The 15,034-nt window shown below is 34.8% G+C and overlaps 1 protein-coding gene across 13 annotated transcripts in view; it reads right to left on the reverse strand.

Moving 5' to 3' along the window:
- cadps2 (Ca++-dependent secretion activator 2) overlaps positions 1-15,034 on the reverse strand; it is a 795,011-nt gene that overhangs the window by 279,340 nt on the left and 500,637 nt on the right. For all 13 annotated transcript variants that reach the window (XM_039761141.1, XM_039761136.1, XM_039761130.1 and 10 more), the window contains exons 9-11: positions 13,044-13,110; positions 12,770-12,878; positions 12,225-12,434 (exon numbers count right to left, since the gene is read on the reverse strand). In XM_039761141.1, the coding sequence (XP_039617075.1) occupies positions 12,225-12,434; positions 12,770-12,878; positions 13,044-13,110 (386 nt within the window). The remainder of the gene's footprint in view (positions 1-12,224; positions 12,435-12,769; positions 12,879-13,043; positions 13,111-15,034) is intronic.

The following is a 15,034-nucleotide window of genomic DNA, read 5'->3' on the forward strand; positions in this document are numbered from 1 at the left end:
GTCTGTCTCTCCTGAAGCATGCGTAAGCACTAATACTATATTCCTCCCCATCACTCTCATTAAGCCATGACTCTGTAATTCCTACAATATACTAGCCCCAAATCAATACTGCTTCCTCTAGTTCATGCATTTTATTTCTAATGCTTCTCGTATTAAGGAGTAAATATTTTAAATGAGGAATGTTACTTTTTGTGTTTTTGGTTCAGTTTTCTTTAGATTAGGTTAACTGTTTTTTGGTTTCTTCTTTTGTTTTTACCCTCCACATAATCTAGTTTAAATGCCTGCACACTTCTCTGAAAATTCTAGCTCCTATTCTGCTTGCATAGTCTTTTTTTCCTGGTTCCTGATTTTGATTTGTTCTTTAGCTTGTCTCCAAATTCCATGCAAAATCAATTTAATACATTTTTGTTACAAGTGTTAAAGCTTACAGTATGAACCTTGTACAAATAATGTACATGCTGATGTTTTAGCTCTTTGTTAACCTAAAATGTAAGGAGGTTTACTTGTCTTTCTGCCACAACAGAGAAGACCCAAAAACAATTAAATAAGGAAAAAATGTATTGTTGGGTCGGCAAGGTTATATTAGCAACAGGGAGACAAACATGTTGTTTTAGTGTCCTTAACTGGCACTGGCACCGGCACCATCCTGAATAAAGGAGCTAGGATTAAGCCCTTGACTTAATTCACTCACCTTGACCCTATGTGGTCGAATTTGGCTGACTCCTAATTCAGCACAACAGATATTACAATGCCTTATAAAGGGAAAAAACAACCACAAAGGTACAAATGACAAAATGTACCACTAAAATAAGTTTTCTGATGAACACAGGACCAAAAAACAACAAGAGGACGTTTGCTTTTCTTATTGGATCAGAAAAATGAACCACTTACAGTATAGCTTGTGAAAAATCATACCGTCTTACATCATTTTATATGTGTTGCTCCCCTGCTAGGCACCTGAGCAATCATTACTTACAAGGTATGCGAGTTCAACTAACACAGCAATGATGTCATAACATGGTACATACCTTGAAAAACAGCACCTATATAAAAATAAATCATTGAAAAAAAATACACAAAGACAAGTGAAAAATAACCTAATACTAGGTGTTAAACCAAACACTTTTATTTTTACTTGAAAATACAAGTGAATTGCTGTCTATTTGGAAAAGAGTAGAGGTTAGGAAAAGTGAAAAGGAAGACATAGAGATAAATGGCTTATTGTATGCAGCTGCTTTTACTTTATATCTCCAATACAGGTTCTTTACTTTAACACATTTAAAAAGATAAGGAATGGCCAATAAAACATTCCTAGGTTCAAGAACACTTTTAGTAAATGAATATTAATTCCCATAAATGTGCTAATTTATCAGTATAAATACGAGTTGTATAAACAATGGAATTTCATTGTGTCACAAAAATGCACATAAATAAATGCTGTATTTTTTATGAACATGACTGATTCAAGTTTTACATCAGCTGGAAATTATAAACAGAGACCACCCCAAATGGCCAAATATTACTGTATATATATTGCATATGCTTGTACATTCACAGTACTAGCTGTGCTACTCATCTTTGGCCAGGAAATTTCCTTAGACAATGTGCCTTGGTTATACTGCCGAGGGTTAATTTGATGTATCAGTAGTACTAAGTAAGTAACTGAATACTTTTCTATATACAGTATTTTTGTTGTTTTTTTTCACCAGGGTAATATTATTCTCTACACATTCCACCCTGTCTGCTCTCTCTTTTTCACCTCTCTTTCACAATCCCTGTTACTTTGTACTGCTGATCCGAAGAATTTAAACTCATCCACCTTCCTCAACTCTACTCCCTGCATCCTCACCATTCCTCTGACTTCCCTCACATTTATACACATGTATTCTGTCTTGTTGTTCCTAAAGACTTTCATTCCTCTCCTCTCTTGAGCATATCTCCACCTCTCCAGGGTCTCCTCAACCTGCTCCGTACTCTCGCTACAGATCACAACGTCATCAGCAAACATCATAGTCCACAGGGACCCCTGTTTTATCTCTGTCCATCACCATTGCAAATAATTAAGGGTTCAGAACCAATAACCTGATGTAATCCCTACCTCCACCTCCTACTACAGACCTCACCACGATTACACTTCCCTTGTACACATCCTATACAACTCTTACATACTTCTCTGCCACTCCTGACTTTTTCATACAATACCACAGCTCCTCTCGAGGCACACTGTCATATGCTTTCTACAGGTCCACAAAGATGCAATGCAACTCCTTCTGGCCTTCTCTATATTTCTCCTTCAACACCCTGAAAGCAAGCATCGCATCTGCGGTGCTCTTTCTTGGCATGAAACCATACTGCTGCTCACTAATCATCACCTCACTTCTTAACCTAGCTTCCACTACTCTTTCCCATAACTTCATGCTGTGGCTCATCAATTTAATCCCCCTATAGTTACCACAGTCCTGCACATCCCCCTTATTCTTAAAAATTGGTACCAGTACACTTTTTCCATTCCTCAGGCATCCTCTCACTTTCCAAGATTCCATTAAAGAATTTGGTTAAAAACTCCACTGTCATCTCTCTTAAACGCCTCCATGCTTCCACAGGTATGTCATTTGGACCAACGGCCTTTACATTCTTTATCCTCTTCATAGCTGTCCTTACTTCCTCCTCATTAATCTGTTGCACTTCCTGATTCACAATCGGCGTATCATCTAACTTTCTCACTCTCTATCATTCTCTTGATTCATCAGCCTCTCAAAGTACTCTTTCCATCTGCTCAAAACACCCTCCTCACTTGTGATTATTTACACAATACTTTATGACCCTAACCTGCTGCACATCTTTCCCAGCTCAGTCCCTCTGTCTAGCCAATCAGTACAGGTCCTTTTCTCCATTCTTAGTGTCCAACCTCTCATACAACTCATCATAACCCTTTTCTTTACCTTTCGCCACCTCTCTCTTCAACCTGCACCTTGTACTCTTGTCTACTTTCTTCATCTCTCTAACTATCCCACTTATTCACCAAACTCTTCATTATACTGTCCTATACTTCCCCATTCCACTACCAGGTCTCATTTTCCTCATTCCACTGTCCAGATGTCATGCCAAGCATCCTGCTTGCTGTCACCCTTACTACATCTGCTGCCACCCAGTGCCTGTCTAACCTCTTCCCTGAACTCAACCTTGTAGTCTTCCTTTATCAACTTCCACCATTTGATCCTTGGCTCTGTTCTCACTCTTCTCCTCTTCTTGATCTCCAATGTCATCCTATAGACCACCATCCTATGCTGCCTAATTACACTTTCCCCTGCCACCACTTTGCAGTCTTCAGTCTCCTTCCGATTGACCCTTCTGCATAGGATATAATCTACCTGTGTACAACTTCCTCCATTTTTGTACGTCACCCAATGTCCTCCCTTTTCTTAAAATACGTATTCACAACAGCCATGTCCATTCTTTTTGCAAAATCCACTATCATCTGACCTTCTTCATTCATCTCCTTGACACCATACCTACCCATCATCTCCTCATCTCCTCTGTTCCCTTCATCAATATGTCATCCATTGAAATCCACTACAATCACCACTCTCTGTCCCTTGGGTACACTGTCCATCACTTCATCCAACTCATTCCAGAAATCTTCTTTCTCATCCATCACACACCCAACGTGTGGGGCATATGCACTAACAACATTCATCATCACACGTTCAATTTCTAGCTTCATAATCATTACTCTGTCTGACTATCTTTTCACCCCAAAACACTCTTGACATGGCTTTTGTTGATGATTCTTTACTATCTTGCAGCCCAGGATGTGTTACCTAAGAATACCGAACGCGCTAAACTTGCTACAGCATGATTACTTATAAATTTTATATTTTATATATATATATATATATATATATATATATATATATATATACAGTACATATATATATATATATACAGTACATATATATATATATACAGTACATATATATATATATATATATACTGTACATATATATATATGTATGTATGTATAGGGTTGGTTAATATCACCAAATTTCAATCAAATAAGTCAATATATTTCTGACATTTTTGAGGTATGTTTAGCTTTTCTATTGTAGAGGAAGGTGGTGATAAGCCCTAAATAGTCATATTTTACTAAAAGTCCTTTATTAACGGTTACCTACTGCCCTAGATGTAACATTCTGTCAAATTTAATTTCTTTAACTAAACAGGAAAGAGTGTTTTTGATGGTGAGTGAGTGACTGAGTCAGTCAGTCATTTTTATATTACACATACAAAACGAATTTGTCATTAGTAGAAAAAGAAAAAAAAAAACAACTCAGGAAAATAAATACTTTAACGAAATTACTTTTTATATAATTAATCCCTTCTTAAGCCCTATGACAAAGTTACAACTTAATTAATATGGATTAAAAAAGTTTCACTTTCCAAACATTTATATCAGAAAGGGGATGCTACTGCCCAGATTTAAGATGTCTTATCAAGTACAAAACATACAAGTAATAGGATTCTAATAAAACATACGTTACGTCTTTCTGCCTCTATCAATATGGGTAATTATGGAGGGGGTGTCTAGTATTCGTTTATTTCAGTATGTTGACTTGTGTGCATCTTAATCCAGAAAAAAGAACTGCTATTGCAAACGTGAGCCTTTTCAAAATTGACAACAATTTAATTTGGTGTTATTTCTGCCAGCTGCATCCTTTAACAAACATTTATTGAAATATTCATGATTTAGTTTCTAGTACAATTACAATGTTGAAATTATTAGAACATTACGTACAAGTGATACTTTGTGAAACTACTTTCTCCATTATAGTGTTACTGTGAACGACAATCAATCTAAAATTTCTACTTTATAAGTTGTAAATTAAATGTCAAATTATTTATTGTACTTGTTTTACAAAATTCCAGTGTATTTAAAACCAAATGGCTGCCACAATCACCCACAACTTGCACTAAAGACAATGTAATATGCATCTTGGAATCAGTGTGAAAATTCTGATATAATCTTGTAATGTCACATGCTGAAATTTTAGTCCTTAAACATAACTTGCTATTCATGTAAAACTCACGGCAAACTGTTTCAAGACATAAAATTGACACTGCCTTCGTATAATAACATGAACCATCCCTTGCCCCATAAACAAATGCAAAGCAGACAAAAGTGCCCCGACGACCTACTTTGATTCAATTTTTAATTTGTATGCTTTTTTTGGTGGGCATGCCTTTTGTAAGTATGCTTTTACTATAATTCAAGTTAAACTTGCTACAATTGTTTAATTATTTATCCTTTCTATCACTTCAAGAGAAAACATTAAACCTGCTCAGCAAAGAATGTCACTGCTGAATAAAAACATTCTTGGAGAAGACCTGTAGTGCGTATCACTGTATCAATGTATAGTGAAAAATTCTTTTAATTCATATTTATATAAATGAGTCTTGGGTGCTAGAGAGAAACTAACCACAAATGCTGCTAAAATCACAGTACATCCAAAACAACTGGTACATTTGCAGCTGGATTACTCTGGGTAAAAATGCAAATGTAACTTGAAACCATGAGGAAGTCAGTAATTAAACAATTCTTTTTCAGAGACAGATTTACTTTTGACAAGTTTTCAAGCTGAATATTATACAAATGTCAAAGATAGTGCTGATTTTCTGAAAGTTTTTAAGAAGCTAGAAAAGTAAATAAGATGGTTACTTTATTCATTAGACTTTATTTTACTGGTACTGTACACAATAAAATAAAAACACAGTTCTAATCTTATATCACAAATGAACTGGCCAAGGCATATGGCACCTAACAGCAGTATTTATTGCTATCATGTAACTCCAAAACCTGGGCTATGAGTTTAATAATATCTGCTTAATAAAACACCATGTATGTAAAAATGGGCTTTGGACAAGACAATTCTCACCCACAGGTTACTTAAATGAAAAGAAGGTAACTTTCTTTTAATCATATGATAGTTCATGGTTTCTTAAATTAGAATTTTGCTGTGTGCCATGAATCTCCAGCAGGTGGTTAACCTTCTTCAGTGCATTTTCTCTGTGTGGTAGCAAATGTGTACATATCAACAGTTTATTCAGAACAGGAACAGGATGCAGTTTCACACATTCGCTTGTTTCTACAAGTAAAAATATGCATATATAATTCTATTTTGTTGGAACGTGTTTTATGCTGTCAGTCTCCAGCAGTTGATTCTCCAATTACAACAGAGGTTTTCCTATTTAACACAAGTTGATAGAAGCCCAGAGCATAATGAAGTGATGAGGGAAACAGCCAAGTTTCATTTTCATGTGCAGCTTCATTAAATTGATGGTAACATGTTTTTCACATGTGACATTGCATTTGTGAAATCTGAAACCCAGTAAAAAGGTTTTTTTCAAGGCTATTAAAGGCTTTTTGGGGTGTAAAACGAGAAATATACAGTGTTTTGTTCACACTACTATATTTACCTGCATTTTTGTTAGCAGCCAAATAGCATAGGTAATTCAGTGCATACCCATAAAATCAATTATATTTTATGGCTCTCATTTACATCACTAGCGAGGAACACAGTACTTTTTTTGAAATGTGACATGCTGAAACCTTCTATCAATTTCATCTTTAGATGAGGGCAATGCATGCAATGTTTATGTGGTTCTAGGAAATAAAGAGGACTTGGCTGAGGGGTGCCAGAGATGGGCAGATGGAAGAATCTAGACTCTACTAGGCCTTCTGCACAGTACAAGTGTGACATTTAGTAACACTGTTCATTGTTAGGATATTTCTAATCTGCTATACGTGGCATAACCCAACTGCATTTTGATGTCTTAGAGAGAGACTATCTCTAATCCAGGAAAAAGCACAGATTACATATTACAATAAATGTAAAAATAGTTCTATTTGAAGCTCTGTGGTATCAAGTTCTATATTCCTTCTTGCTCCTTTAGTGCCTCCCTTGTATATTCATACAAAACAAAAGAAACTGAACATTTAAAATATTGATTTTTTCCTGTGTTCAGGTACTCATAACAATGATATGCTTGATCATGTCCTGATATAGCTAATATTTAATTTACAAAATTTAAGTATGGTTCATTTTAAGAGCATTATAAAAAACAAATTTTGTATGTTTTTTTTTCTTTTTGTATGTATTTCTCAAGAAAAAGTAGTAAATTACAGTGATGTTTACTTAACAGTAACTGAGAAAGAACTCAGAGTCAGAGTGTCAGTATGATGAAAGGATCACCAATATTTACTGAATTAAACCATTATTTCAGCTTAATATTATTATGTTCTGGATACTTACATACAAAAAAATTTTAAGAAATGCAGACTGTTAAAACAAGGTAATAGGTAAAATGACCACTAATTCTGTTTTCAATTTTTACTCCTAACCCACCACATTTCTTTCTTTCACATGTAAGCATAATCTTTGCTCTGCTTCACCCAACATCATAGTCAGAACCATTAAAAATAAATCCCATTCTAGAAAATCTCATCTTTAAAATGAGAGAAAATATATTGGCATTCTAGAGAATTCCCAGGCTGTTCATGTTGTTACTTGAGAGAACTTTTTCATTCTTGAAAGTAAATTGTTACTGAGTAAGTCAATTTATATGCACAGTGCTAAGATATGTGATGAAGCTGGACCAATGAAAGCTGACAGCACCAAGACCACGACTTGTGCACTAACCTTACAATCGGTTACAGAAAACTATAACTTTGAAACTACTAACAAGGTCACTTGGCTGATGTAGACAATATATCGTGCACATCTGGTTAGCGAACAGTCAAGATGCCTGTCCTTCAACACCATCCAACCTCTGCTCCTTAGGGATAAGCTGACTGAGATGGGAGTAGATTCACACCTTGTGGCATGGATTGTGGACTATCTTACAGACAGACCTCAATATGTGCGTCTTGGGAACTGCAGGTCTGACATTGTGTGCAGCAATACAGGGGCGCCGCAGGGACTGTACTTTCTCCGGTCCTGTTCAATCTATATACATCAGACTTCCAATATGACTCGGAGTCCTGCCACGTGCAAAAGTTTCGCTGATGACACTGCTATTGTGGGCTGCATCAGGAGTGGGCAGGAGGAAGAGTACAGGAAGCTAATCAAAGACTTTGTTAAATGGTGCGACTCAAACCACTTACACCTTAACACCAGCAAGACCAAGGAGCTGGTGGTGGATTTTAGGAGGCCCAGGCCCCTCATGGACCCTGTGATCATCAGAGGTGACTGTGTGCAGAGGGTACAGACACAGACCTTTAAATATCTGGGAGTGCAGCTGGATGACAAATTGGACTGGCCTGCCAATACTGATGCTCTGTGTAAGAAAGGTCAGAGCCGACTATACTTTCTGAGAAGGTTGGCATCCTTCAACATCTGCAATAAGATGCTGCAGATGTTCTACCAGACGGTTGTGGCGAGTGCCCTCTTCTACGCGGTGGTGTGCTGGGGTGGCAGCATAAAGATGACAGACACCTCACGCCTGGACAAACTTGTTAAGAAGGCAGGCTCTATTGTAGGAGTAAAGTTGGACAGTTTAACATCTGTGGCAGAGCGACGGGCATTAAGCAAACTCCTGTCAATCATGAAGAATTCACTGCATCCACTGAACAGTGTCATCTCCAGACAGAGGAGTACCTTCAGTGACAGACTTTTGTCACTGTCCTGCTCCATTGACAGACTGAGGAGATCGTTCCTCCCCCACACTATGCGACTCTTCAATTCCACCCGGGGGAGTAAATGCTAACATTAATTTTATTTTAATTTTTTTCATTTTTATTACTATTTAATTTAATATTGTTTCTTTGTATCAATATACTGCTGCTGGATTATGTGAATTTCCCCTTGGGATTAATAAAGTATCTATCTATCTATCTATCTCTATCTATGCCCAAGTATCTCATTCAGAGCCTTTTTTGTCAACATTTTCAACTATATGAAATATTTTCCACAAAATATTTTCTGAGCAAGTGCTTTCCTGCTTCTTGACAAAATAATTTACAAAGCTGGGTTCAAGGAATACTGTATTTTAAACACTGATACTTTTTTACACTAGAAGAAACTAATTTATTACATTTACCAAATCCCCAGTAATTTCAATGTTTCCAAAAAAAAGTTCTAGTCAATAGATATATTTCAATTATGCCACCTGCTAATCTATATCTTCTTAAACTGAAAAATTTTAACTATTTCAAACTTTCCTTACAGCTCTATATCTTGCAGTCTTGAATCAGAATAATCACTCTGCTCTGCAGTTTCTCTAGTACTGCTACGTCTTCCTAGTAATATGTAGATAAAGCTTTGCTAGTAAGTTGCATAACCTCCATTGACTTGTGTTTACCCATCAAGCAATAGAACTTAAAATTCTTTTTGAGTTTTGATTGCTTCTGAAAACTGTCTGTAAGTGGGTAGTGAAGAGTCTACAAGGAGTCCTATGTCACTTCTTATAAGGTGTACTTTCAAGTGTAAATCCCATACTGTAGATTCAGATCTAGCATTTAGATATTCTACGTGTAATACCTTACATTAGTTTACTGTATATTAAATTTGCCCAAGCCAAGTAAATGTGTACAAATAAGATAATTTTTCCTTGAACCTAGTTTGATATCATCTGTAAATATAACTAGCTTGCTATTTGTATTCTAATCCAGAACTTTTGAAAAGAGCACTGGTTCCTGAAGGGCACCACATTTAACTTCAGTGACTTAATAAAGTTCTTTGTATAATGACCATTTGCTGGCAGTGTTTAAGACAATATTGCACCCATCTACACACTGTGCCTTGAACTCCTACTTCTTTTAGTTTGATTACAAGCGTCACATGTAGGACTTGATCAAAAGTCAGCAGAAAATAAGAATTTACCAAGGAATTAAAAAATCTCTTTATATATTATCCAGATACTGTACAAAAAAACTAAAGATAAAGGTTGGAAATATATAATAAATGTTTTCAAGAATACAAAACCTACATTGTCAAAGCCACAAGATAAACAGAATATGGAATGACAAATTAACCTTTATGGCTACTTTAATGACACTTCTAAAAAGACTAAGTCAAATATTGCAGAAATATAATATTTATAAAATCAGTGTACCACATTTTTCTGATTGTAATGTGCATCTATTTACAGTGATAAAATATTGGCTTATATCAAAGCACACAAAATCCAAAATTAAGTGACCTGTAAGAAATAGAGCCTGGTTTAAAGTGGCAAGCAGGAACTGTTGGTTCACTTCCCAGTCTTTGCATTAACGCAGCCTCAATGAATCAAGGGCTTAATGTACTAAGTATCAAGAATTCAAGCACTTGATATGATTTTACAAATAAATTCTAAACAAAACTTTCTTATATGACATGACCACAAAAGACCAAACTGAGATTGCTCTTTGCAAATGCATCTTCTGACGCCTTGAGTCCCTGCGGCTCTATCAAATGGCAAGCTTTAGTGATTGCTTTTAACAACATTGGCATTTTGGACATGTTTGAAATGCGAATTATTTTCTTACTAATGTATAGACCAAAAAAGCCTTACACTGCCCGCGAGGGATACTTATTTATTAGCACATCATTTCTTTTTAAGTGTACAGCGGCATAAAGCCAATCTATGATTAACCTGAAATTGGCTTTTTCCCCAATAATGGCCAGATCTTTCTTTGTCCCTTTTTAATTCCGATGTAGGTCATTTTATGTTCATTACCAGAAATGTACAAAGCTTAATGTAATTTCAAGAAAAGGCAACATTAGTGTAAGCCGAAGAAGAAATTTCTAAAGAAAGCGAGACAAAGACTTATAGATTAAATCCAATAAAAGAGAGAAGAAAACTAAATATTGATCTAGAGAGCATGATGTTAACATTTTCAGTCACATTCAGAAATTTAGCCTCAGATCATATTGATCCATGTCAAATCTAACTTCCAGCTATAATTGCAGATGAAGGACTTATTTAATCCAAGCTGAAGGACTCACGGCATCATGTCTTGCAAAGACAGACAAACTAATTTCTCTCACTTGGCTTTCCATCATGAAAGCAAAAGTCACATCCATGTGACAGATTTCAGCAAGGTGGACGTAGCAGATGAATTGCTTGACAGCAAATTTACAATACTTGCAAGCATTCTAAGTAGGGATAGAAATAAGGGAAGCACATACAAATCATACTGCTATACATAGTAAATTCTCTATATCTTGGAGAATTATCATATGTTTTCTCAAAACAATGCTATCTTCAAATTAAAAAAGCATTAATTTTAAAATTTAAATAGCTTCAAACCTCTTTGGGATAGTGAATAAGTGGGCATATAAATTATAATTTTTACCACTAAAGACTTCAAACATTTTTAAGTAAATCATACAACACACATTAATGCACAGAACAAAAGAATAACAAAAGGCATAAAATTCACATTGAGTTTTAGAACAATAAAAAAACAGCTGTGTAAGATTTTTTTTTTGGAGACTGAGCACAACAATTCCAAAAATATAGAAGATGCATCATTTACAATTGGATGTAAAAGTGCAAGAAGATCTCATGGAAGACACTGCTAACAGTTCTAGGTTATTCTGCATATAACTGTTCATTTTTCTTGCAAACATATCTCATAATCGCATTAGCTCTACTCTCCAGGGAGAAGCGAAAAACATTTTAAATAAAAAAAAAAACATTCTTACTGCTTGTGTGTTTACTTTTACTCACTATATATATTCTAGATGTGCTTCTAAAACAGCAGATGCCAGAAAGCCTTTGATGTTAGACAGCAGTGCCACCTATCACGTTACTATTCAGATGCTTTCTAAGAATATACCCTGTCAGCTAAAACTGGCATGTTAGTAAATAGCTTTTTGAAATTACTACAAGATACTGCAAAGGTGTATGTTTTACTTGATAATTCTGTAGAGTATAATTATATAAAATGCAATGAACTTTTTAAAAATGTGTAATGAGCTATCTGCAATACACGTGGTGAATATCCAATATAAACAAACAAAAAACAATGTTTTGATAGTATTTTTCTTATAATTCTTTACATATTGTTCTGCTCAATCTAACAACAAGATAGCCCTTTGAATGGGTTGCACCATTGTACCACTCACTCAAAGAATGTACAATGTGAAATACATGTTGGTAATATGCTATTTCTAAATACACTTAAAACAACAGTTACATATGGTATAGTCTTGTAGAACAACAGAACATCAAGTAAAACTTACTTAGCAGAGAAATGGGTGAGTCAGAGTGAGGATTCCCTCCTTTGGAATTATGCTTTTGTGCCTGGGTTGGAGGAATGGGTTTATAAGATTGGCCAGTGGCACGATACATTGCTTGGACCCAAAGGACACGATCTTGATCATCATCACAAGCAAAGATGACTGTATCACCTTCTTTTACTGCATTGAAAAACACTTGTGCACCAGTAAGACCTACATAAGAATAATATAAAACAAGTCATATTGATTATAGTCCATATTCTATATTCAAAAAGCTGGTGATCTACATAATGATAAACAGTTATCTGGCACATATTATTAGAAAACTGAACAAACAAGCAGTTGTTTTTTTCTAATAATTGAGTTACCATAAAATAACGATAGTCCTTAAGAATAAAACTATGTTTTCAGATTATCTCAAAATACATGATTAATGTATACATTTTTGTATTAACTATCTGAATTACAGGAGTTGGGGAGCTGGGTGAGTCATCATTTCTTTTTTTCATTCCTACTTAGATTAAGCAATACCATTTTAGTGTACTGACCAGGCTGAGGCTCTGTATAATCCACTGTATATCCTTCCAGTTGCATTAATTCGTGAGGTTCAGATTTCTTCTGTCTGTAGCTGCACATAGCAAAGGTGTATTGGCTTACCTGAGCAATCACAAATACAAAAAAATCATTTTTGCCTCCTTCAAAACATTTGTACACAGTAAATATGATTACTTTAAGCAATTTTCATTTTACTGTTAAAAATGGTTTTAAATAAAAATAAAATGTGTTTTATATGATCAACTTAGAGGCATTATAGCTACTTACCTGCACAAGAACAAAGTATCTCTTCTTCCAGCGTTTCCAAACTTTCTGTCCCAATGCATAAAGGTACCTAGTAAGCACAGAGTCAAATTAATAATAAGTCAGAAATAGAAGTTTTAAAAATGAATACTGTACAGTTAAGCATCTCTTTTTCTCATTATTACTTTAAAGTTTGTGCTTAGCATACTGTATGCATCATCACAGTAATCAGCTACATATAATATACTTTTTCTTTTATATTATTGGCAGCTTCAATCATTCTAATACTACATGATTTTAGCAAACAGTAATATTTGGAACATACATTATTGGATTAAAACCCAAAAGAAACACAAATATGCATATACTTATTTAAAGAGATAGGGGGGGCTTTGGGGTTTTATTTTTTTCTTAAATTAAAATAAAAGTGTTCTAAATTTTAAAGGTTTGCAACCGTGTTAAATAAGTTGCATGCATACATTTAAAAATCATGCACATAGAGTATACATATACACACAAGCTGGAGTTGGTGAAATGATGCATCAGCATGGAAATAAAATAAGTTAAGGTCAGTTACAATGCTAAAAAATATATAAGAGAAAATTTTATACATATATATATACATATACATATATATATATATATACACACACACATACACACACACGTATAGACATACACACATATATTGAAGCTTATGATTTCCATGTTGATTCTTGAAAAGCTGCCAATTTGAATTAAAGAAACATTCACACGGTATTTTACATAAAACATCAGAAATCTGGTAAGTAAACAGTAGACTACAAAGGGAAATGATCATTTAAAATCCTAGGCTTTTCAATATAATGAGCACAGTTTAACTGAGCAATCTGTGGTGTTACACAGGATTAAGTAACAAAAAATTATCACCATTTTCAAGAATCAAGGATTTAATGCAATGAACTAGAGCCTTATGTCACTAGGATTTACAAACCACTATAAACACATTGAGTTAATCCTACAGTTTATATTCTTTCCCTGGGTGTTATCCCAAATGGGGTGAGATTTCCAGCAGATAAGTACCTTGCTAATTATCAGGTCATGCATACTGTAAACTAATACCATGACAGCACTTTCCCAAATTACACTATACACACTGTCATATCCCTCAAATTTTATGAAATTTCTACAGTGTTACAAAGCTTTTCCTTTTTTTTTTTCTTTTAAACTGTGTAAGAGTACCAGAGGGTAATAAAATACAGGGAGGCGAAATAAATCAAGCAGAGGCAAATGAAAGAAAAACAGATAGAAAAGCAGGCAAAGACATTAAAGAAATAGAGGTGAGGTTTATTATGCCATACTTAAACATCACGCTTTTGTACATTAAGACTGTTAACACTCAGCATATGCCACTGACACAAAAATACAAAAGTGAGAATGCTTTGAATTATTTACAGTTTCATTTGAATCAACTGTACCAAGGTGAAAAACACTTGAAAATGCTCTTATTCCGAAGAATAGATAAAAAAAAAAAAAATCATAAATCAACGTGAAGTATTGTTTTTATTTAATAGTGTAAAAAAATATCACCACACGATATGTCTGTCTGAGCCTTAGCAACCGTTTTCTAAAGAGAACATGGCTATTGTCAGCCTAGTATCATTTAGTCAGTATAAACACTCAAAAGGTAAAGCAAAAGAAAACAACAACAAATTTGTCCACAGTGCTACCTTAGAGAAGAGATCCTACGTTTTAAAACATTAAAGCTAATGCTAATGAATGGACAAAAGGCAAAATCAGTAGCTTTTTGTTTAAGCAATTTACTTCCTTGCCTTTTGAAGTTTTCTTTTTGCAGCAGAGAAATACACAACTTAAATTGAAAATTACATACCTCCTGCAAATCTAGTGATAATACATATATCTAGCATTGGGGTGGGGGGGGTGGAAGGTGGAATCAATACATCGTAAAAGGTTTTACTGAAGGATAGGGGCTCCCTTACTGGAAAACTCTCAGTCAAGGTTGAAAGAGCAATTAA

The sequence above is a fragment of the Polypterus senegalus genome, chromosome 8 (assembly GCF_016835505.1).
Source record: "Polypterus senegalus isolate Bchr_013 chromosome 8, ASM1683550v1, whole genome shotgun sequence".
Classification (NCBI taxonomy): Eukaryota; Metazoa; Chordata; class Cladistia; order Polypteriformes; family Polypteridae; genus Polypterus; species Polypterus senegalus.